At 51.6% G+C, this 24,134-nt stretch overlaps 1 protein-coding gene across 1 annotated transcript in view; it reads left to right on the top strand.

Moving 5' to 3' along the window:
* Positions 1–22,894, top strand: part of Mindy4b (MINDY family member 4B) — a 28,342-nt gene extending 5,448 nt beyond the window's left edge. Inside the window, exons 4-12 of the mRNA XM_076868589.2 lie at positions 3,035–3,154; positions 3,716–3,807; positions 6,261–6,426; positions 6,907–6,972; positions 10,555–10,625; positions 11,974–12,046; positions 12,584–12,745; positions 20,731–20,911; positions 22,055–22,894. Of these exons, the coding sequence (XP_076724704.2) occupies positions 3,035–3,154; positions 3,716–3,807; positions 6,261–6,426; positions 6,907–6,972; positions 10,555–10,625; positions 11,974–12,046; positions 12,584–12,745; positions 20,731–20,911; positions 22,055–22,197 (1,074 nt within the window). The 3' untranslated portion in view covers positions 22,198–22,894. The remainder of the gene's footprint in view (positions 1–3,034; positions 3,155–3,715; positions 3,808–6,260; positions 6,427–6,906; positions 6,973–10,554; positions 10,626–11,973; positions 12,047–12,583; positions 12,746–20,730; positions 20,912–22,054) is intronic.
* The last annotated feature ends 1,240 nt before the right edge of the window (positions 22,895–24,134 follow it).

The raw sequence follows: 24,134 nt of genomic DNA, 5'->3' as shown, positions 1-24,134 counted from the left end.
TCATTCAACGAATTCTTACGGCCAGCCCTCCACATTCCAGGGGTGATGCTGGAATCTGAGAAGCCACGGCAAACGTGACAGCCAGGACTCCACCACACAATCAGATGGCCCAGCGCACGACTGGCTTAGGACTCGGGAATTCCAGAATCTCGGATTCCACAGCAGTCCCAAATTCAAGGGGCAAAGAGAAATCTAGGGAAGAAGCCTCCACGAGGGTTATTCTAACTCAAGTTGGGACTGGATGGGGACAGGTGTCCATGGGAAACTCTCACCCCAGGGACGAGGGACAAGACTATCAGGGTAGGAATTTCAGCCTCTTGGGAAGAATGACTTGGGACCCGACTTCTGTGTGTGTGCTGGTGTTGTTGATGCCAATCACTGCAGTTATCGTGGTCATCACGACAGTGACGTGGAAGGCAGAGCCAGGAGAGGGGAATGTGTCACAAAGCGCAAAGGGGGAACCGTGAACTGTCCCTGGACGTGTTAAGCTGCAGTGATCGCTCCAGTCACTTACTGGCAGTCACCACGCGCCTCCGGTTCCTGGGCAGCAGACAGGCCTGCCATCAAACCTGCGCAGGGCAATCTTCTTGTGTGATGTGGAAGTCAATGACCTGCAGAGAGAGGGCTCGCTCTGGCCTCTGAGGCCTGGCTGGGGAGCCTCCCAGAGGTGCAGCGGGCAGGCGGAGCTGAGTGGAAGGCGGCAGCTGGCAGCGGAACAAGGAGTCTGGATGGCTTGCAGGAATTTTCAAATTGGATCCGAATTCTCAGGCTTCCAGTCTCAACAGTCTTAATCTTTCACACTTAGCATGGTTTCTCCTCCCTGCTTCCTGCCAATCTCTGGTCTTTCTCCATCTGTGTTGGGACTTTCTTCCACACAGCACAAGATGTCCCCGCAGAGACAGGCTGTGTTTTCACGAAGGCAACGACGCTTACATTCACTCAGCACTTGGGTTTCCAAAGCCCTTTTCCGTACTCCTCCTTCAGTCCTAGCCATGAAGTGGACCAAGAAGGAGTTCCCACTTCTGAATTAGCAAGGAAGGAAGGTTTGGCCCCAATGTTCCTGGGGCCCGTAAGAAACAGAGATAGGCTTCTCAGCTCTTGGAGGTCCTTCCGAGCTGTTCCATCATCATGTCAGGGAAACCCTCCTGTCATCTTCGAGGCCCTCCCTGGGGCATTGGAGGCTGGTGGCCCTCTCCAGCCACCGTACACGCTGCGTCTGTCTCCCCAGAGCCTCTCCTCCAACACCCTGGGCCCAAGACCGCCGCGTGGGTTTTCTGCAAGCACACGACCCGGCCCTCACTCACACTGAGATGCACCTGCCTTGATTTCTCTGGAGAGACCAGCTTTGCTTTTGAGCTGGGAGCAAAAATGATCAGGAAGAAACCTGCAGCCATGAAACCGACCTGGGCCTGGCACGGGAAGAGCGTTCTAGATGCATATTTCTGTGTTTCCCCTTTTGAGAAGCAATCAGAGCTGCTCTCGGGCTCTGCTGGGAAGGTGGCACGGCTTGGACCACCTGGGCTCTGGGCTCCACTTGTTCACGCTCTTCAACTGGCTTTAGGGTATGGCTACAGGGACTTTCCATTCTCAGTGTCCACTCAGCTGTCCCTACCCCGCCCCCACAAGGCCCTAGTCACCCTGAACTTCCATTCCCCATCCAGGAGGCCCCGGGGCACCTGCCTGGGTGTCTGCAGAGCCCCTTCCCGTCCCCCTGCTTCAGGCTGCTGCGTGGTCTGTCTCAGTGTGGGGACTGAGCCTCTGCTGGAACGTGCACTTTTGGGGATGTCACATACGTAACGCACCTCAGATGATTTTGGTTCCCGGGGGAGGGCGTCGTCCCTTGTGCACTCGGGCAGACCAGGGGAAAGACTGGGTGAAGGGCAGTCCTGGTTGCACCCCTTTACCTTCTCACTCCCTTCCCAGTGGTGACGAGGGCCAGAGCTTCCACAGCAGCGGTGTCTTGCTGTGATCGATAAAGTTGCTTGATTTCCCCTGGGTTCCTTATGGATGGCAAGAGAGCTTGACTTCCATGTAAGGAAGTGGTATCAAGTGTCCTTTTAAAACAAGGTTTCTAAATCACAAGAAGTTACCAACCTAATTAAAGGTGTTGATGAAGGAGTAGTCGGCACACGAAAACGGTAGAAAACACAAAGACGGCCCATGTAGGACCACGGTGGGAAAGATGTGGGACACCGTGGGACCCCCTGCTGTTCTCACCTAGGGCTGCCTGAGGCCAGGTGCTTCCCTTGCCTGGTGGGAGGAGGCTTGTACCACAGCTGCTTCACAGAATCAAGTGAATGCAATGAGTGTAAAGGACTTAGCCCAGGTTTGGCATGAGGAAGTCTCAACAGGTGACAGGGGCCGTTCACCAGCCTCGTTCAAATAACACCTCCTCCCTGAAGCCTTCCCGAGCAACTCAGCCTAAGGTCTCTGTCCCTCTGTCTCAGGGTTCGGTCCTGTATAGCAATTTGGGTGTCAGACTTTGACCTGCCCGCACTCCACAGTAGCTAGTACCTGTTAAAGATGAGTAAGTCTTCAGCTGTGAATGGACCCCCCCGCCCTGCCTTTTTTATTTTCCATGAGTTTCATTGATAAAGACTTGTTCCTACTTTTTTGGGGGAGATCTAAAAGGGCCTCTCAGATCTCAGTAGGCGATAGCACGCCCAGGACAACTTCAGAGATCCCAGCAGGAATGCTTGTTCACTTCACTGGAGTCACTACTGTGCTGAGGCCACAAACATGAGGTCCCATCCTGTCCTTATTTCCCCCCTGGATCAAGAGAGAAAACCCCAGAGGCAGGAGAAGCAGATGTTATAGTCAGGGCCAGAGGAGCCAGAGGCCAGGAACAGAGCAGCAGCACGTGGTGGACTCTTAAGGACATGAGACCAGGGACACAGCGTGTCGGACACGCTGAGTGGACCCTGATGTGAACGTGCTGCCCCCACTTGGCGCCTGGAGACCTGGTCATGGACTGTGGGCGGGAGGGTAAATGGAGGACTCTCTTTGGCTGGTAGTTTACTTCCTCTCCTTTCAGAAGCTGCGGCAGAGCCTCTTTGGAAACACCGTCCACGTCTTCAGCTATGACTGGAACAAGGCCTATTTCAAGTTCCACAGTCCTTTCTCTGACCTCGCGTTTGCTTTGGAAGTGGCAAAGGTAACAGCCAGATGGCGGTCTTGTCAGATCCCTCGTCAATCTCCTTCCCTCTGTGTGGGCATGAACCATGTTTTCATCACAACCACACGTGCACAATTTGAAACGTAACCTCAAATGATAAAAGACTTCAACATCACCACATACTGCCTAGTTATGATAGAGTCCCCACCTCCTTGTTCTCCTGTCTCTTCTTTCCAAGTTCTAAGCATCCCTGAAGATTCAGAAGCAGAGGGAAATCTAGAAACTTCCCTCTGGCTTGTTTGAAGTCTCAAAAATTCCTGTATGGTCACAGGCACACCCACGTCCCCAGGCCTGGCCAGCTAGTTGCTTGCCTGCTCCAAGTCTGAAAGTCTGACTAGAAGCAGGGGCAGAAGGGTGAATGGGGACAGAGCAGCGTCCCTTCATGAAGCCCTGGGGTACCAGGAGGGGGTGGGCTGCAGAGCAGGGTGGAGAACCAGGTCCACTCCCAGGGGCTCTTTGTCACATTCACCCTGTGGTTCTGCTGCGGTGGTAGAGCCCAGCGCACAACTTCGCCCTCACTGCTCACCCTCCCCGTCCCAGGGAGGCCCCCGGAGCATTCAGATGGCTGTACAAGGGTCCATCATCAAACATCTCTTGTTTACCAGGAGGGACAGAGACTGCCACCTTCGCAGGTAAGAGTACTATGAGCGGTGCGGAACAGTGACCAGCTTCATGGAGACCTTAATATGCTAAATAAGCATACTGGACAGAGCAGGTGGCCTCAGGAAGGACTTGTGCTCCTAAAGCAGAAGGCATACGTGATCAGCTCCCCCAGAGGGGCTGGGCTGCAGCACTGGGGTGGGGGGCCTCCTGCCGTCCCTTCAATGTCCAGCGGCAGGAATGAGGTTGACAGGTTTCATGCTCCACTGCGGACCACCCTGTCAGGCAAAATTATGCCCCAGGTCTCAAGTGAGCTCACCTGTCTATACTTGATGGGAAGCCGTAACCCAACAATTCTAGGGGGAACCACGGAGATGGTTCAGACTTGGTGAATGAAGGTTCCATCCTCCTACTTTACCAGTCTGACAAGGAACCGTGTTTACTATTTACTAAAATAGTTCCTATTTACTAATTTACTAAAATCAGCTCAAAACTTGTTCAAATTGACTTTATTCTTAGAGGTTAACAACCGCCCCCCCCCCCATCATGTGCAGAGCCCTGTGCTGTGTTTCAGAGGAAATGGAAATCAGTAAAAGGCAAATATGTGCCCTCGGGCTACATGGGTCATCCCCACCAGGAACAAAATATATAATGTATTCTAAGGTCACGGATTGCCAGATCCCACAGAAGCTCGGTGCACAGTGGGGATTTTTATGCTGGTGATTTATTCCGGGCGTGCCCTCCAGAGAGCCCTGTGAGAGAGCAGGAGAAGTAGGAGAGGAGCAGCTGAGGAAGAGCATGGCTCCCAGGGAGGCCAGCCAACTCCAGGGGAGCTTGGGCACAAACGCAGCCTGCCCCACCTTCAAATAAGGGAGGGGGATGCCTCCCGCCCAGCCAGCCCTGGCTCCCAGCCAGCCACAGGGATGGGCACCCCTAGTCGCCTGTGGACCAGGTGGCTCCAATCCTTTGGAGGAGGGTGAAAAGTGGAAGCCACTAGAGTAGGACCCGAAGTGTCTGGGGAATGCACCCAGTGCCGAATGGGGGGACCCAGGGAGCCAAGATGGGGCATGTGGGCACATGAACACGCACATACGTGTACACATGCATGAACACACGCACATACATGTAGACATGCACACAGCACACACATGCACACACGCACACACATACAAACACACACAGCGTGCACATGCATACAGGCACATACATGCACACATATACATGCATATGCACATGCACACACGTATACGTGCACATATGCAGACACACAGCATGCACGCACGTACACACATGCATACATGCAAACATGAACACATATGTGCACATGCACACATGCAGACATGTACATACATGTGCACACTGAGCTGTGTGTATGAATGTGTGCACACACATGCACACATACACACATACACATATGCACACATGCACATAGACATGCACACACAGCATACACATGCATGCACACAGGCATGCACACATGCACACATACACACACACAGTTGCTACATGACGTAAAGCACTTAGCACAACACTGAGTCTGTGGTAAACTGAACAACTGTGAAGGGTCACTTTCCAGGGAGCTGCTGCCCCCTGTGCAAACCTCTCTCTGCCCTCCCTCTTACCTCATAACACTTTGTCCTCTTCTCATTCATCTCTGTGCTAGAGTTTTGGGCCCTCAGACTCCTTGTCACAAATCTGTGCCTTGCCACAGAGCTAGAAGGATTGTGTAAATCATCATCGAGCTCACTGTAGCCATAGCCGTGTGTCTCTCTGTAGAGGCCACACCTGTCAATGTCACACATGTAGAAAGTAAGCAGAGTGACGTCACACGGAAGATTGGCTCCCATTTCCTGGGAAGGTGTGTCCTCAAGGGCTCTCAGCTTAGTGGAACCGTGAGGAGCAGGGACTCAGGACCCCAACAGCCTGAATTCAAGTCACTGCTCCCCCCCTTTAAAGATGAGGGAACAGCAGCAGGTTACTTAACCTCTCTGTGCCTTTTTGTGGTAGCAGCAATGGTATGTGCCCTAGAGGCTTAGGCGACCAGACAAGGTGACATACGGGAAGTGCTTAGTGCAGGAATACAGCGAGTGCAGGACCATCTAGGGGAGACCTCCTATGCCGCTAGGACAGGTCAGATGAATGTGGAGAGCAGGTCCAGGCTGGCCAGTCCTGGAAGAGGCTTTGCAAAAGAGAGGTTATCGGGGTTGCACTTGAAAAAGTGGGCTGAAGTGTTCAGGCTGACCCCTGCTGTTGCTCAGGACAGAGGACAGCAGCGGCCCTACTGGGTGAGACACAGGAGGTGGACTGGCTGAGATCCCTAGAGAAACCAGACCCTGCTGTGAGGACTCCAGTTGCAGCCACAGCTCAGGAGCAGGCTGGTGAAGGAACCCAGGCAATGCCGCTGTGTGCAGAGGGGGCATGACCCTGGGGGCCCCACACAGAGCAAGGCACTGTTCCCTGTGCCTGTTCCCTCCCCCTCCTGCAGTTTACAGGACCTGAGCAGGCAGCAGCAGGAGCGAGCCCTGGCCACCGTGCTGACTGACATCCTGTGGGTCTCAAGAGCCACTCAGAAGGCCGTTGTCTGCCTGGTTACCGAGGACACCTATGTTGACTGGACTCCTGACTACTCCAGGGACAACTTCACAGAGAGGGTAAGTGCAGTCCCACCATGCACAGGGCATCCATGGAGACCAAATGAAGCCCTCCGATGCCCCTGGACATGCCTGCTGTGGCAAGAGGCACCCCAAAGGGGAGAGTGCCCAGGGCTGTAATGACCCAAACGGCCAAAGTGGAGGGTCCCAAAGAGGATTTCCTTTCAGATAATTGGAAATCATCATCCCTGAATGTCCATATCCATCATCCTAAAGATACCTGAATCCTTCTTATGGGGAAAATCTCTTTATTGTCTTACTGCTCGAAAATCATGTGGGCTTAAAACTGAGGACTCCGAGGGCTACGACGGTGGCCTCCCGTCCCCCCGTATGCCTCGTGGCCTCGTGTAAGAACGTGTCCGTGTGGCAACGTGATCTCACTACGAAACAAAGACCTCCCTTCAGAAAGTGACAGAGAATTGGTATCCTTTGGAGGCACCTTCCTCTTCCTCATTGTTACCTCCCGTTCCTGATTTGTAGCTCCAGCTGTTTGAATTTTCAGAGAAGGAAGCGGCTGAGAAATTCATCGGGGATCACTTGGAGAGTGTAAGTGTCTGAGGGCTGCGGTGGTGCCTTTGCCTGGGACCACCCTACAGAGATCCTCTTTCTCTTCTGAGGCGCGTTGCTAATGATGCTCATTAAGGAAAACCAGGTCATTCCGAGGGCTGGGAAAGGGCGGGATGAGTGGAAGAAGCCTGTTTCTCGCCCCCCACAACCTAGAAAGAGGCCAGATCAGACGGAGACCTGCTCACTACGGCCCCTTTCTTTGGCTAATCAACCCAGAGCACAGTACTGTAGAGGGCACGGGCCAGGATGTCTTTTGTTCAGGCAGTCTTTCCTCATCCGATGGGTTAAACAGAAATGGTAGAAAACTAGGGAAGGCCCTTGTCTAAGCTGCCTCCACACGGACTTCGGACTTCAGGTAAATGATTGGCCTTAAGTGGCCCCTCACCTCTTCCCACAGCCCCCACCCCGGGGAGGGTGGGAGCACAGACCAGGAGGCAGCAGGAGGAGAGGGAAGGGGCCTCTCAAAGACTCCGCAGAGAAAGAAACGAAAGTCGATTTACTGAAGAATCAGAGATGCCATGTGCGGGAAGCAGGGAGTCAGCAGGACAGCAATGGACCCCAAGGTCTGTGGGGTGAGCGGAGAGGGGACTGTGGTCTCCGTTCCCTGGAAGGCTGAGGAGGCCAACACAGGGAGCTATGGCCACGTGTGGCTTATAGCTCTATGGTCTGGATGACCAGCCGCCCAGGCCCACCTGCCCCCCTTCTCGTGGGCCTGCCGTTGACTTGTGTGACTGGCAGGATGGTCCCCAGAAAGGTGTCCACCCCCTGCCCCCAGAGCCTGTGAATATGTACATTACATGACAGAGGAGAGTGACTGCGGCTGGTCTGATGGCTTTAAGATAGAGGGGTCATTCTGGATGACCCAAGTGGGCCCAGGCAGCCACAGGGTCCTCACATGGGAGAGGAAGTCCTTGAGGTGCTGAGAAGAGCGTCGCCCACGCTGAATGTGCAATGACCTTGTACTCCAATGACCTTGATGTTTGTAGGATTTAAATTTTGCAAGTGGGGCCCCAGCCAAGGCATGTGCATGGGTGTCCAGGAGGACAGGCCAGGGCCAGGACAGGACAAGGGAGTCTCCAGAGGGAGGGCTCTCCTGCCGACACTGTGATTTCAGTGCACTAAGACCCGTTTCAGTGACCTCCACAGCTATGACACAAGACATGTTAAACATTTTTTTTTTGTTGTTTAATCTCACATTTTGTTTTACTTGGTACGGGGCATTGAGCATGCAGCCTATCACCAAACTCCATCCCGAGCTCCGATTTAAGCTGTTCCATTTATGGTAATTGCTATAGTGGCAAAATGCAACCGGGACTTTGACTCCTTGATATGAAATGTTGAGCCAGGAGCCAGCTTAGGGACACTGGGTTGTGAACAGGAGACAGGGATAGAGTTGTACAAACACAAAGGACCCACTTAAGAAGGGGCCCTTTTAGCAAAAACCGGTAAGGACATTCATTTGTGTCTCTCGCCTCCTCCACTGACCCCTGGGGGACGTTCAGCAGGACCCACACCTGCCGGGAGTCCTAAGTGTGGCCTGGGTGGCATCCGAGAAGCACAGCTGGAGCTCTGTAGACTGGCCCAAGGCCCTTAGCAGAGGGGACTTTGTGCTGCAGGTGGGCGTGGCAGGAGAGCCACCTGTGTGGAGCCCGCCCAGGCTGCGGTCACCTCGGCCACCTGGGGAAGGGCTGGCAACATTTTCTGGATGAGGGGAGCTTGGGGGCAGGCAATATGCCTTCTCATTGTGACTAGCACTACTCACAGAACCAAACCCATTGCCACCATCCATCCTCTGTCCCAGTGCACCGGCCTGGATCTCCAGCTGGAGGCCTGTGGCCTACTGTCACCAGATGGATTGTGTCCCCTCCGAAATACATTGAAGTTCCAACCCGCAGTATCTGGGAATGTGATCTTACTGGAAAATAGGGTCTTTGCAGATGTAATTGGGTTCAGATGAGCTTGTTCTGGGTTAGGGTAAGGATAGATAGTACTCCAATGACCTTGATGTTTGTAGGATTTAAACTTTGGATACAGATAGATACACAGGGGACACCACAAGGTAACCACCCGGAGGGCTTCCTAGGAAATGATCACACTTATTCCACACGCTTTGGGATGGCTCAGGGCTGTGCTGCTGACTTTTGAATCAGCAAATGTCAAAAACAAACAGGAAATCCCACAGAAGAACTTGGGTTTTTGGCTTTTTCTGGAAAATCTGGCCACACTGATCCTATATGGTTCTCAGTTGGTGGAGAGGCGGAGGCAGCCCTCCCTGATAGATGAACTGCGACAGGCCAGCGCTGCTCACTTCCAGGCCCCAGAAACCTCCTGAATGTCCCCTAGATGGTAACAGGAACTGTGCAGACGCGATTAGGAACCTTGAGATGGGCAGACTCTCTGGGTCCCAGATGGGCCTGACTCATAGTAGGCTTCCTTGCAAGGAAGGAGGGAGACAGCTTCAGAAGCCCAACGAGGCCAAGAACCAGCTCTCCCCTTTGGCATCTCACAGGCTTGCTGTCACTACGACTGTAGCCACTGAGACCCATGCTGGACCCAGGGCATAATTCATGTGGCTTTAAGCCACCGTGGCAGAGGTGGCAGCAGAAAGTTAATACATGGGTCTTTCCAGCTTGCCTCAGGCCCCACCCTGCCCACTTCTCCCACACTCTCCTGTCTGACTCTGGTAGCGCTGGAATTCATTCTCCTGCCTGAGGGTCCTGGTCCCTCCCAGGTCACAGATAGCAAGGTGAGCAAATTAATCCACAGAGGGGAAGCACGTGTGTCTCAGCAGGTCCCTTCCTGAGGCAACGGCTTTACGGGGGCGGGGGCGGAACCCCGGGCACCTGGAAAGCCAGCCAACAAGCAGCCGTGCTGCAGGCAGAAGATGGACACTGGCCAGCTCAGGAGAGGCCCTGGACGTTGGGTAGGCAGAGGGATATGATCCCAGAGATCACAAATGATCTTCAAGGAGTTCTGAGCCAAACAGTAATGCAGCCCAGAAAAAAAAGAAGTGCCTTAAAGAGGGGCAAATACTGACCTCTCTAAGGAGCTGGAATGACCCAAGACAAAGAGAGGCACTGTGCATTCATTAATTCACTTGACCTTTGCAACAGAGCCAGGGAAAGGTTTTTGGCTTTTTTTTTTTTTTTTCCTCTTATGATTGCAGACAAAACTAAAGAAGACTGGAGCTCAGAGAAGTCAATACTTAGGAGTAGGTAGTAGGAGAGACGCCTGTGTGACTCTGTTTCTGTAAAGAGGGACGCGGCCAGTGAGGAGAGGCAGGGCAGGGAGGCAGGCCAACCTGGACAGCACCCAGGGCCTGGGCAGGATTGGAAGAGCGTCACCTTGGAGAGGTGGGAAAGAGAGCATTTGGGGCCGGGAGGCTGGTGGAACCATTGGCTGCTGCAGGAAGGAGGGTGAGGAGGGAGGCTGCCCCTGAGAGTGGAGTCCCAGAGCAGGAGGCCAAGGGCGCCCCTGTCTCAGCAGCGGATGTCATGCCCACAGGGACACAAGGCTGCTGTGTTCCTAGACCAAAGTGCTTCTCTTTTGTTTCCCAAACAGTTCAAAGGGGAAGGGAGTCGCGGCGTTGTCCTGTTCCTTTATAGCCTGATCTTGTCCAGGACGTTCGAGAGGTAAATGCTGCCGTGCCCCAGGTGTTTGGTGCAGAAGCGGGGCCACATCGCCGTGCCCTTGGGGTGGAAAGCATTCCCATGAGCGCCACCGTTTCCTAGGGCTCACTCTTCTGTGGACACGTCCTTCCGGAGGCTGGCTCAGCCGTGTGGCGGGGCAAGCAGAGACCCTCAGCAGAGGACATGGGTTTTATTATTTAGATCCACAGTAAATACGCCCTCGGATATCCACTCTGTCTCCGTGGCGTGCAAAGCCCTGCTCGCGGCACTGTGGGCAGCACAGATAAGAAAAGATACAGCCTGACTTCCTGCAGGCTCCCCAGGAAGGGCAAAGCTAGGCTTGGGGGCGGGGGCAGCAAAGTGGGTCCTGACAGGCGGCGCAGTGTGAAGACAGTGTGGGTGTGGGTTCCAGAGGGGGAGGCCCGCTGCCAGGGCACCAGGGAGGCTTTCTGGGTCAGAGAGGAGAGGCCCAGGAGGGAGGCTGATAGCCCGGAAGCGGTGTTCTTGAAACTTGTCTTTTACTTTCCACTATCACATTTTTGTGGTCTGTGCTATTATTTGCTTAACAATTTTATTTAAATTAAGACCCATTTAAATATTAACCTGTTCCTAAACATTAACATTCTATCCACTAATATCTGCCTAGACTAATAAATAAAAGATAAAGCATTAAAATAAACACATCACTATTAAATGTCTTAAGTGCTCATATCTGCCCCATCTAAAAACACTGCCCAGAGTTATATCTGGTGCCACCAAGACTCTGGCCAGCCCTAACCCGCGTCCCCAGGCCCTCTCACAGCTGGGCATGACCTCAAGTTCCATGAGTAGATTCGCCCAAGGACACATGCAGCTCCCATATCAGTACTCAGTGGCTCCTTGAGTGACAGCAGGAGCCGTATTGTACCTGGACCCCTCCCAGCTCTGATCCCTCCCAGCCCTGACCCCTGACCTTCTAGCAGAAATGGGCTCCCCAGGCCCTCTGGTGCTTCCACTGGGACGGCATGTTCAGCCCTGCCTTGGGCCAGCACTCTCTGGCGGGGTCATATGTCACCACCTGGAGCCAAGAGTCCTTGTCACACAGCGCATTCAGTTTCCCTGGTGAGCCCAGCATTCACTCAGAGCCCGACACAGGGGTTCTACATCGCGGGACATCTGTGTCTGTTCCTTCTCCCCCCCACCGTGTGGCCACACGCCCCGTCTGCACCCACAGCTCCCCGACTTTGCAGTCCCGGCCTAGGATTTCCCTGGAGGATGTTGGAGTGTGCAAGGCACATGGGAGGGGAAGTGACCAGGGCCTCATCACTGCCGCTCGACCGGCCACGTGCTGATGGCTTCTCCCCTCCTGCAGGCTTCAGGAGGACCTGGACTCAACCACCCCGCATCTGTTACAGCCCAGCACTGGAGGTTTCCTGTGCAGGCAGGTGCGTGGGTAGACTCTGCCCTTTTATTGCAGAATCTGAGGAAGGCTTGTTCTTCAAGTGAGCTCGTTCGCTCCTTCAGCAAAGAGACATCAACATCGTTATCTTCTGGAGCCCGAGAAGATGGGGAACTGAGTCTGTGTCAGGAGCTGCCGTCCAGTGTCTGTTTCAATCCTCCCTAGTTACCTTGAAAGCTCCGGGACCCCGTGATTCTAGAAACATTAGAAAGGGTCTTAACAGGACTCACCAGGAGTCCCTCACACCAGAAAGGAAAGTTTAAAATCAGTTTAAAAGAAATGTAAAGGGAGGAGGTTAGTAAGTTCAGAGGGGGTTCCAGGTAAGATGGGGCTGGGGGGTGAAGGCAGTGGACTATGGCTTTAGCTATACCAAATGATTAAGACATGTTTATCTAGAATTATGTATTGCATGGCTTCATTTTTTCAGTAAAAATGCTTATTTTTAATAATTTTTAAATCTAAAAAATTAAATCCTTATTTCATTGCCACCTAAAATGTGTTTGTGAATCATGCCACCCCCCAGGCCATTCTGAACATGATTCTCACTGGAAGAGCAAGTCCCAACGTGTTCAACGGTTGTGAGAAAGGGGAGGCTCAGGCACTGCTGCACGGAGTCCTGGCCCGCAGTGACGTTGGCTACCTGCAGTGGGGTCAGGATGCCTCCCAGGATGACAGACTCTCACAGGTGGGTGTCCCGGATTCTCAGCTTCGCAGCCAGCAATGTCAATAGTGTGACAATGTTTGAAGTCTCTCTATCAAGGCAGCTCTGAGCTCTTCCTTCCTATACTGTGTTTCTGTATACTTCTGACCCCCCCCTCCGCCACACATACACAAGGACACACACAGGACACATGGACACACACACACACACACACACACACACACAGAACCACGGACACACACAGACATCCAGGGTCAGCATGGAGATCTTCAGGTCTACACTGGATATGTAGACTGTAACCAGTCTACACAGTAGAAATGGAACTATAAAACCCTGTATTGGATACATAATCTTGTGTAAGATACTTTATGCATTTTAGTGTACACAGCGCACAGGTAACCTAAGCAATACATGTAAACATTTTTTAAAACAATGTTTGAAGTGTACAGATAAGAGGACAGCCCATCTTGTCCCCAGGAGCCACAGATTCCCTTCTCAGAGGTAAACACATGCAGCCATGGGTCCTCCCTACCCTTTACTTATGCAAATGGACGTTCTGTTCTACACATCAATGAGAGCCTTCCTAGAGACACTGGGAGAAAGGGACCCCACTTAGGGAACCCTGTCCACCCTGTTTCCAGGGCTGCAGGGCTGAAAGGCGCAGCCCATCAGGAGTTGAGTGGGTCAGGATTCTGCAGCACCAACAGGGAGAAGGTGAGCCATCGCCCACCACCCATCGCTGCTGCTGTGGGACGCCTCCACTAACGTGTCCATCCTAAGCCCAGCGGCCAGGCCAACTCCATGACAGGGCCCTTCCCTGGGTGGTCCTGGGACAGCAGGGGAGCCTCAGTGCAATGCTGCCTGTCCTCTGGGCCACCCTCTCCCCTGCTCAGCACCTGCCTGCCCTTCAGCTCCCCTGGTTGCCCATGACATCTTGATGTCCATTACTTCACCCTCTCTGCCCTCACTGAAGTGTCCAGTTACCTTGTCGTTCATGAAATAAGCATCTGGTCCCGCACCCAGTGACATCAAGAAAACAGTGTCCCACTCTGGCAGAATTGGCATGTTTTGGGTGCAAGTGTGCTGTGAAGGTTCCCTTATAGTTCCTGAGTTGGTCATCTAGGCCCACCATACAGAGGATGAGAAGTAACAGACGAACTAAGGACCTAGTCCAACCCTGCCCCAAGTCCCTTCAGACCCGCTTCTTCTCCTCCTCTTCCCCACACGCCTCCGTCCACTTGGAGCCTACTCTGCACACTAACAGGGACATCTCCGCTGGTCCACAAGCCTCTCGCTTCGCTGCGTCCAACAGGCAGCACCCACGACTCCTGTGACACTGCACTTTGAGTACATCCCCGGCAGACTGGACTCATCATTGGGATGAAGTCCCAAGTCATTGTTTCCAGACAACTTTGGAATTCACCTTAAAATCTCACAAATACAATGAGAGGAAAGCTAAGACAGAAATAGGGGATATGTAGATCCCATTCCACACGTTTTTCTTCTCTTTCAACCCTCCGTGGCCTCCTGGCGTCTGGGTACCTACCAGAGCCCAGCAATACGCCAAGATTTGGTTGGAGAGAAATGGAGGCTACATGGGGCTGAGTTTCAAGGGAGGGGTACCCAAAAATGACAGCAATGATTTAGCATTTTGTTCGATATCACAAAGCTTTCAAAACACTCTTAGATAATCCTCGAGTTCTGTCATGTCTTTCCAAACTCTCTGCTGTTAGTTGCTTGATGTTTTTTCTTTAAATCAACTTACTTTTATAATTTGGGTCTAACCTTTTCTGCAGCTGTATTATAAACCCCGTGCTTGATGCACTCCCCCCCCCAATACGTATTTAAATAAGTAAACAAATATTTTAGGCAGGAGGATCACAAGATTGAGACTAGTCTGGGCAAATTAGTGAGACCCTATCTCAAAATTTAAAATGAAAAGGGCTGGGGATGTGGCTTAGTGGTAGAGCACCCCTGGGTTCAGTCCCCAGTACCGTAAATAAATAAGCACATACATAAATAAATCAATTCATTCCTGGTGCCACCAGTCATGCCACATGCCACCAACGGACACATACACCACATTTGGAACCTGGTGTAAAGGTGACAAAGCTCCCACAGTGTGCGGGAAATCATCCTGGCTTGGTCATCAGCAGACTTGACCGCAGGCCTTGCCCTGCCACTTGCAGGGATGTGCTGTGGACCAGCGCTGACCCTCTCTGAACCGGTTTCCAGTTCTGCACACACCTGGCTTGCAACCAGAGAACTGAGTGAAGAGCAAGTGCTGTCACGAACGCGAAAGCCACTGGAAAACTTCATGTGCTCATGCAGGACTTCCTGATTGATGACACAAGGCGTAACATGGAAGCCAGGACCCTCAGCCTCTCCTAACTGGGAGCTCTGTCCAGAAACAGAGGGGCCATCCTGGGCCATACGTGGACGCACACCGGCTACTGTAGCGGGATACAGGTGACAAGTGCCGAAGGACACAGATGTGGACCTGGCTGCACACTGGACTCCTCAGAAGAGCTTTGGAAACTGCTAACACCTAGGGCATCCCCAAAACTGTCCGCTTCACAAGTGCGGAACTCGTGCAGCCCCCCAGGGCCTTGCTTTACCAATAACTGCTAGACAACGACCCCTGTATTTTTATTTTGCACTGGGACCCATGAAATTTGTAGTCATTTCTGCCCAAAGACGGTTTCTTTTGGTCTGGAGGACACTGGACACAGGAGATGTTGATGTGTGCCAGGGTCAGTCGCCTGCTCCTAAGCAGGACCTCATGACCTCAGCACTGGAATGCCCGAGTACTAGGCTTCTCTACTGGGGAGGGGGCCATCCTGGGCTATCAGCAGTGTCCTCACCTCTAGCACCATGCCCAGGTCACCACCAGAAATGTCTCCAGCATTTTCAAATGTCCCCTGGAGGTCAAAGTTGCCCTGGTTGAGAATCACTGCGAGAAGGGCAGGGCGGAAGGTTCAAATCCACTTAGGCTGGGCAAGCCTGACCCACGGGGCGAGCCTGACCCACATGGCGAGCCTGACCCACGGGCGAACCCGACCTATGGTGCGAAGACCCAGGAAGCTAGCATCTTACCTGAGCTTGCTGTCAGCTTCAGAAGGCTGCCAGGTTTTTGCTCCTTTTAACATTTACCAAGCCTCGGGAACAGCCTCAGACCTTATCCTAACTGAAAATTGAACAGGTGTTTGCAAAATAGCTACTGAGTTGCTCTGAGAAGAGGGAGAGAGGACTCAGCAGAGTCAGCAGCGCCCAGGGACCAGCCCTGGGTTTTTCTGGAACATATTTCTTTCTACACAAGTCAGTTCAGACCCACGAAGCTGCTGAATCTTGCTCTAAAGAAAATCACCTGCAGTCTAAAATACTCTCTAATAATAATAAAGAATAAGCTTGCCAGGACCTTAAAGTCATAGCACAAGCTCAAAAAAGGAGCTTTCCTGCCGGCACGAGGGCAAGATGTGCCAGTCCACGGGTTCCCCAGGAGGGTTATCCGGTCGTGTCTGTGTGCACTTGGGGTTTGGTTCCAAAAACACGGTATTGAAGAGCAACCATAGGCTGATAGTTTGCTATCTTACAAACATGCTAAGCACATGCATGTAAAGTTGGTTTCACCTGCAGGAAATTTTTTTTTTATTCCTTACATATCAGTTCATTATTTGAGATAAAACTGATCCCTAACTCATATGTAGTATTGAAGTAACTTCCTACACATACGCATGTGTGTATGTGTGTTCTCCACCTTGCTGACACGTGGCAGTTAAGGGAAGTCTATACGACGGCATTTATTCATCCTGGGGACAGCCACTGTGTTCCAGCTTCCTGGGGGCCATCTGCAATGATTTCCTTTAATCCTCACTCCCACTCAAAACTGTAATCACTGTTGCTTCAAGTCCCAGCTTGGTCATTCACCTTAGAGATGAAGACCAAACCACAGGACGTGCAGGAAGTTGCCCAAACTCACCAGCCAGGCACATGGCAGAGTAAAAACCCGGTTAGTTCTATCTTCATTCAAAGACCCAGTTCTGATCCCTCTGCCGCAGGCTGTTTTCCGGTCAATGATAAGCATATGTCTGCCAGTCCCTAGAATTCCACTTCACCATCAGCCCTTTCACAGTCCCTTCTAAACACAGCTCTGTATTCTACAGTCTGTAACACGTCATGTGCACATGGACTGGTGTGGGCCCAACATTGGGACAGTGGTCAGTCACAGCTAGGTTTCAGAGGTCATGACCATCGTGCTCAACCAGCAGGGACTTCATCACAGGTTTCGAGGCTAATGCGGTGTGAGTTCACCGTGATCGTGAACTTCAGGGGCCTGTGCACAGGCTCTGCCTCCGTCAACTCCGGTTTAGTGGGTCACACCTGTCAGGAATGTGGAACTTCTAACCACAGGACAAGCTCGGTGGTACTCAGAGACGTGCTAACCAGAGACCCCAGTGGACCAGACAACTAACACCGCACGGTATCCCAGCGTTGACCTGAGACGCGTTGCCCAGCCAAAGTCTACCCAGGGAAGACCGTAGCTCCACGGGGGCTGCAAAACAATCTCCCTCACATGGCAGGATTGAAGACCCTCCATTGCGAACTGCCCTTCCTTTCCCCTGAGGCCCGGTGACTCCACCCAGCACCCATGATGTGCAACTGGGCAGGTAGGTGCTTTATGGGTATGTAGTGGCCTGTCGAGGGGAGGTGTGATAAACCTGAGTGTGATATTTATGTACTGTACTGATAACAAAAACCTAACGTAAGAAAGGTCTCTGAGTTTGAAAGGACAGCTCATGCTCTCCGTCATCGGGGCTGTGCTGCCCGGTGGCCTGTCCTCCCCCCCCCCCCCCCCCCGTCTTTCCCAACTCCATCTCTTCTGACTCTGTCATCCAACTGCAGAGACTACAAAAACACTTGTCTTTCAACCCAATGTCACAGCCCAGTGGGTGATATTTAAAAAAAAAAAAAAAAAGAGAGAGAGAGAAGATGGAGCTGTCATTAGTTGACATGGCAAGCCCCCCCAGAGCCCTCCAGACTGACAGTTCCTGCAGGACGGGGCCAGCTCCCTGCAAGATGAGGCTCTATTTTGAAGCTTCCCTGTTACTTTCCTATTGGAGGGTACAGGTTTGTTTGTGAGGTTCCAGTACCTAAGCGAGAACAGCAGTTTGAGTCTAACACCATCTGGAAAGCCTTGGGAGGTTCACATTATCCTCACACCTGCCGCTAAGAAGAGAAATCAACTCTCATTTTTGGAAGGGACTGAAGCCATTTAGGTCTGGCCCGAGTTAGTCCCCAGCACCCTGGCAGCACTTGCCATGGTCCCAGCGGTGCCCTTTCCCTCTTTACATTTCCCTTTAGAGAGTCGGGTAGGGGAAATCCAACCCTGAAAATACCAGCTGGAGCTGTGCTTGCTGCACTGTGCTCTGGGCCTCCGAGGCCGCACCCTGCAACCACCGTCCAGTTTGTCTTCACAACATACCTGCAAGCTCGGTGAGGGACGAGACACGGACTCCGTGTTCCAGGTGGCAGAGATGAGAGCCGGGCTGTTAACTGTTATGCTCAGGAATCGTCACCGGGACCCAGAGCAGAAAGTGCAACGTGGCCAACACCTTTCTCCCGTTCAGATTGCCAGCCCGGGGCCTCAAGGACTTGGTCCCAAGCTCGTCACGCAGCAACACGCTCTAAGCACCATTGCTCTCCACGTAAAAATGAATTACATGGACTCAGTTGTGGCCCTCTCTGTGTGGAATCTGTCCATCCTTCTTCCTGTCTTTCCAATGCTACCTTGGTCTGAAGGATGTGTGGTATGTGAAGCTTGGTCGCTGTGTGCATGGCAGCTACGGGCTTATTGCACCAAGAGTGAACCTAAGGAGAAAGGTGTCTTATTTATAGCACCTCTGTATCCCAATTTAATTTCCTGCTCACCATGGCAACATGCACAAATTCAGACTTGGTGGAATCTCACCAATAAAACATACTTGGATCCTGCTTTGGGAGTAGCTGGTAAACGGTATCTATCTCCACCACATCTCCCCAGGTAGCCATGGAGTCTGCCTGCTCAGGAGACAGCTGGTCACCATGGGGGGCCAGAGGTAGCTGTACTTGGACTACTTCATTTTCCTCCCCCTTGAACAATATCTGGGGTAACTTTGAGTTCAGGAAGGAAGCTGTGGCCTGAGGTGGCAGTGCGTGGATGTGGGCCTGGAGAGGTGCCGTTGAAGTTCTCCTCCTTATGATCATTCTATGAAATGATGTTCTGTAAGTGCATGTTCTATTTCGTCCATCCAGGCATAATGTACAGGGACTTCCATTGATTTGAAGCCAGCCAGAATGTCCACCTGAAATTCCAGTGGAATGATAGTTGGTGACAAACAGCCCTCCCTCCATCTCCCAGTGTATCCACATTTTCCAACCTTAGCAATTCCATGTCCTTTGTTGTGTTTTGATTATACATGATCTTAATGTAGGGAGAGCAGCAAGACACCTAAGAAAGGTGGCTTATTGTGTTCCTGACGACAAGTTTCAAGTGAGCTGGACCAGGGGCAGCTTCAGCGGCACATGCTGCTGCATTCTGACCAGCCCCAGGCCCACACCCACACCCATGCCCACTGAATATTCGGGTATGTCAGACACTCAGTGGGCCTCAGCCAGGAGGAGGAGAGGAGCACCCACCAGGAGCATGTTCTGACTGAGGAGCTGGTTCTAAGACCACCAACTAAAGCTAAGGTCGTTTCCTTAAAGCACGGTAATAGAATCTTTCTCCGGGAGCTAAAAGCAAAATGCTTAAAGACGAAAGCCTCTCTGATTCATCCACTCACCCACAACCGAAGAGCGTGAACAGAAGAAAATGAAGGAATTTGAACAGAACTATTGAGAAATCAAAATGTCAAGTTATTAGCCTTTAATACTTGGGTTTACAGAGCATATAATAATTTTCCAAAGCTGGATATTCTATAAAATAGAATTTTGTTCCTGAACAAAGAGTAAACTCTGAGGACTGAGAAGAAAAAAAACAAAATGGCAATGTTGGGTCCTTCCGTTGTAGGATAGGACCAAGCTAGAGGGGGCGGGGAAGGAGGTCTTGAAACTTCTGGGCACTGTGTGGAAATCCTAGGGTTCTCTGTAGCTCATTGTTTATCTCTTTAAGTAGAAGCTAGATTGTCCTTAACATTTAAAAAATTGTTTTTATGAATTCTGAAGGAAGTCTTTTTCAAAATAGGTGTTTCCCCAAGTCTTTAAACAAAATGTAACTATTTTTTTATAGAAATACACTACCATACCCTGGTACCTCCAGGGACCGCTGAAATACTCAGGCCACTGCTCCTGCCCCTTGGCCGTGCCGCTTGCTGGTGTATGAGTCTAGTCACCAGCCGTGGGAATTCAGGAACTGACAGTTTCCTGGAAGAAACAGAAAACAAGCTGGTTAAACCAGTGAACGTGGTGTCACGTGGGGTATGACCAGACGACGCCCCCGAGGACACCTTCCCAGGTGGTGTAGCCGGGAGCCTGCTGCGTGTGCCATGGTCTGCGGCCCACTAAGCCTGCTAAGCATCTCTCTTGTGCAGCTGAAGTGGTGAGCAGACACCTGGCCACCTGCTGAATGAAATGCTGTCCTGTCTTGGGGACGGAGCAGAGGCCCTTCTCAGTGACAGAGTCAGGGTTCTCTGACCCCACCCTGCACTCCCATCCTGTGCTGTTCTTTACTTCACCTTAAATCCAAATGAAGACTCCTCCACCCCCCCCATGAGGCCACCAAAAGCAGTTTGAGAATATAATCCATTAGAGAGAAACTGCAGCGTCCCCTTGCCCCACAGAAATGCAGAATTCTTCCTGCCTGAGGACACGAGCTGGTCCCTGAGGAGGACTCAGGCTGGTCCTCACAACACAACACACTCCACGGGCGCGCACACACACACAGCCTCTGAGCTGCTCCTTGATCATACTGGTGCCCTGCCTCTGCAGGGTGGTGAGACCCACATTTCCTCTCCTGCCCCTCTCCCCTCCAGGTGGGCAGCATGCTGAAGACCCCCAGATTCCCCATCTGGCTGTGTAACATCAATGGAAACTGCAGCGTCCTTTTTTGCACAAACCGGCAGCTCTTATCAGACTGGAAAATGGAGCGTGTCTTTGATCTGTACCTCTACAGTGGGCAGCACTCACAGAGGAGGCCTGCGCATCTTACCGTAGGTGAGCACTTCAGACCTGGGCCTGCGGGCTCTGCTGGGCCCACAGAGACACAGCGGCCATTGATTAACACCTGTGTGGTAGTCACGCTGGCTCTGCAGGAAAGCGCTTGGGCTCAGTCCTGAAAGGAAGCCTGGCACAATCCCACAGGTCTAAACCCAGCCTTCAATGTGGGCATTCTACACCGTGGAAAAGGAAAGGGGCATGGTAGGAAAACACAGAGAAACAAACAACTTAGGTACGAGAAAACACAAAGGGCAAAGAGGCAACTTTCCAAACAGCCTTGTTCAGGACTTTTTATTTTTGCAGTATGTAATACCTGAGGAGAGACATTAAAAAAAGAAGAGAAGGGGAAAATTGGGGAGAGGGAGTTCAACTGGCCGATTCTATGTCACAACCAGACATCAGATGATCATCCAGCGACAAGATCAGACAAACTAGGGGTGCATTTCTGTTCAGACTAGCTCAGAAGGCACCTTGGAGGGCTTGCCCTGGGCCAGAGTCTGGCTGGCCACAGGAAAGCCCTTGGGGGATGAGGCACAGTCCCCACAATCCTCATGAGGTCCTCCTCACCACTCTGTCGTGCACTGGCCCTCAGACACGGTCCTGAAGCAGGCAGGCTGGAGTCTGTATCGGGCAGCCTTGGCTCTCCCTCTGGAGCCTGGCCATATCCCAGTCAGCACTGGGCACCATATCCTGGCATTACATCATCCTCCATTACTGTCACTGACTTGGAAAAGTAACCGAGTGACCATCTTATCTGTGCAGCTTCTAATTCTTTTTCTTTAATTGTGAAAAACACATATTAGCCCATTTAATTTAGGGTGACATTGACAAGATGTTCCTTAAAATATATTGCCATTTCTAATTTAACTTTCCTCTTTGAGGAAGCCACGATGTTTTTATTAGCTCGCAGGCAGCCCACACATTCTGTTCTGGGCCCTGTGTTGAAAGCTCCCCTCACATTAACCCATGCGACTCCCCAGAGTCCTCCGAGGTGGGTGTGGGCCTCCCTCCGCTTCCCCAGCTCTAAGGCCACAGCCCCCAGGCCCACCTCCTGCCCAGCCTCTCTCTTCTCCCTCTGTCCTGGCCTCCTTGGGGAGGGTGTGCATGGATTAGGGTAGACGCTGGTGTTCCTTCCCCCAGATACACACTCCCATCACTGGGACAGGGGCGGACGTGAAGACGGACACAGACCCGGAAGACGGTTCTCTCCCCTGGAGATGGCAATCAGAACCAAGTGGAGAGAGGCCACCATCACCTGGAATGGGACTGGTCCCTTTTTCTAAAGAGAAAATCAGGATGTGCGATAAAGTCTAAGTCTCTGAACTGTTGGGGTGCAAAAGCCAGGGTGGGCGTGGGTGATTTCTACATTCCCGTCATGAGACCCATTGAAATTACCACGAGTAGCCTTTGGTTTTCTCCCTGCTAAGTCCCCCCCCAACGCCCCCCAGTGCCATCGGCATTGGCATCGTAGAGAAACAGCTGTCACACCAGGGTCTTCCCAGCGGACCCTCGGCTCCTTAACCTCACGCCTTCCTTTCACCCAAAGGACGGTAGGAAGCCTCTCCTGCGCCTGCTCTTTCCGAGTTCCTCTTCTGCTCTGGTTCTTCATGGGGACCACGGGAGCAGGCAGCCAGCTTCCATTTGGGAGTGAAGTCATCGGCAGTACACCATCTCCTCTCAGTCATGGCAAGAACACAAGCCTCCTCGGAGACTCCTGGCATGGGGACCGTTCCCCTCCAAGGACATGCTCGCCTGCCCACGTGGGCGAGTTCTTGTCCTCAAATGGTAAACGGGCTCCTTGGGCTGGAAGGGAGCTCCTCCCGGTGGGCAGGCTGCTCTGGCCAGGTGCAGGGGCCCCAAGTGGTCAAGGGGAGCCGGCCAGGGGACACCCTCTTTCCATTGCGGTATTGCTGTATTCTTTCCAGTGCTGAATTTGTTTCTTTTTCATAAGATAAATATTAATGATATCAATAAATAAAAACTGAGGCATGTCTTATTCTCTGTAAAATAAGATCCTGGATAAAAATAAAACCTCTCATGTCAGTGTTTAAAGAGGAAACCTGTTCTTTTAAGCATGGGGTCCCTCTGTTCTGTTAAATGCCTTCCTGTTTTGAAGAGATGGAGTCATACATATTCTTTCTAGAAGATGTCCCTGGGAACCACCTAGACCTTGCTGGTCTGCCAACTCACAGACTTAGGGCTTGGAATTTGGAAACCAAGGGTCAGTTTCCAAAGCACGACTTTTCTGCACTCGTTGTCCACATTAATTATTAAGTGCATTTTCATTTGGCTCCAGAACAATGTTTAACTTAAGGAACATGCAGAAAATGAAACTTCAAGGTGAGTAATAAATTATGTCAAAAAAGAAAGCCAATTTGGCTTGGATTGCTGATTACACTGTCTTTATCATCAGTGTTTTCATTTGGGATTTTAACACATCAGATAAATGAGTGAGTCCCTACAGACCCTGTTCTTATTTGGTCTTAGACGTAGCCATGTTGCTTTTTGCTGAGCTGCTGGCCTGTGAGGGTTTAATGAACACTGGGTTGTTACTTACTCAATGTCCCTCTTGGTGTTGACAGCTGGAAAGCTTGGAGCAGAATTAGGAATCACATTAAGTGTACTGGTGAGAAGCACTTAACTCTAAGAGATCTCACAGGAGCCTCGGACAATGAGGACATTCCTTTCTACAAGAATGGCCTAGCTAGGAGGCCCACAGCTCTTAGCTCAATCCTGCTCATCCTCTGGGACTGAGCACCAGACACTGGGCAAAAGACAAAGTCAAGGTCTGCAGAGGACAACAGAATGGCTGTTGGTAGGTGACCAGCAGATCCCTGGCAGCAGCATAGACCCCACAAAAGCTCATTTGTAAAGCAGTCTCACCCCTGTTACCATATTCTGTTTCTGCCCTTATTTCCCTTTGAATTTTTAATCTGTTCATAATTTATGTTAGTTTGCCACATTTTTTTATGTTGTTGTAATCTCTGTTAAATTATTCCCAGAACAAGTCTATAAATAAGTAAAATAATGCAGGAAAGATTAAGTACCTATGTTTTATATGTAAAGATATAATAATTATGATATGTAAGGGTATTAATCACTTTGTATGTCAATGTGGGTGAAGATGAGTTTTCCTCTTATAAACAGGGCACCCAGCAATACTCGCATTTTTTTGAGGTGAAGCAAAAGAAGCTAGAAATTTCCTCAGGCTCTGAGTTCA

Source organism: Callospermophilus lateralis, chromosome 10, assembly GCF_048772815.1.
Source record: "Callospermophilus lateralis isolate mCalLat2 chromosome 10, mCalLat2.hap1, whole genome shotgun sequence".
In the NCBI taxonomy this organism is placed as follows: Eukaryota; Metazoa; Chordata; class Mammalia; order Rodentia; family Sciuridae; genus Callospermophilus; species Callospermophilus lateralis.
Note: the sequence above shows the minus strand (reverse complement) of the source record. Positions and strands in the feature narration are given on the sequence as shown.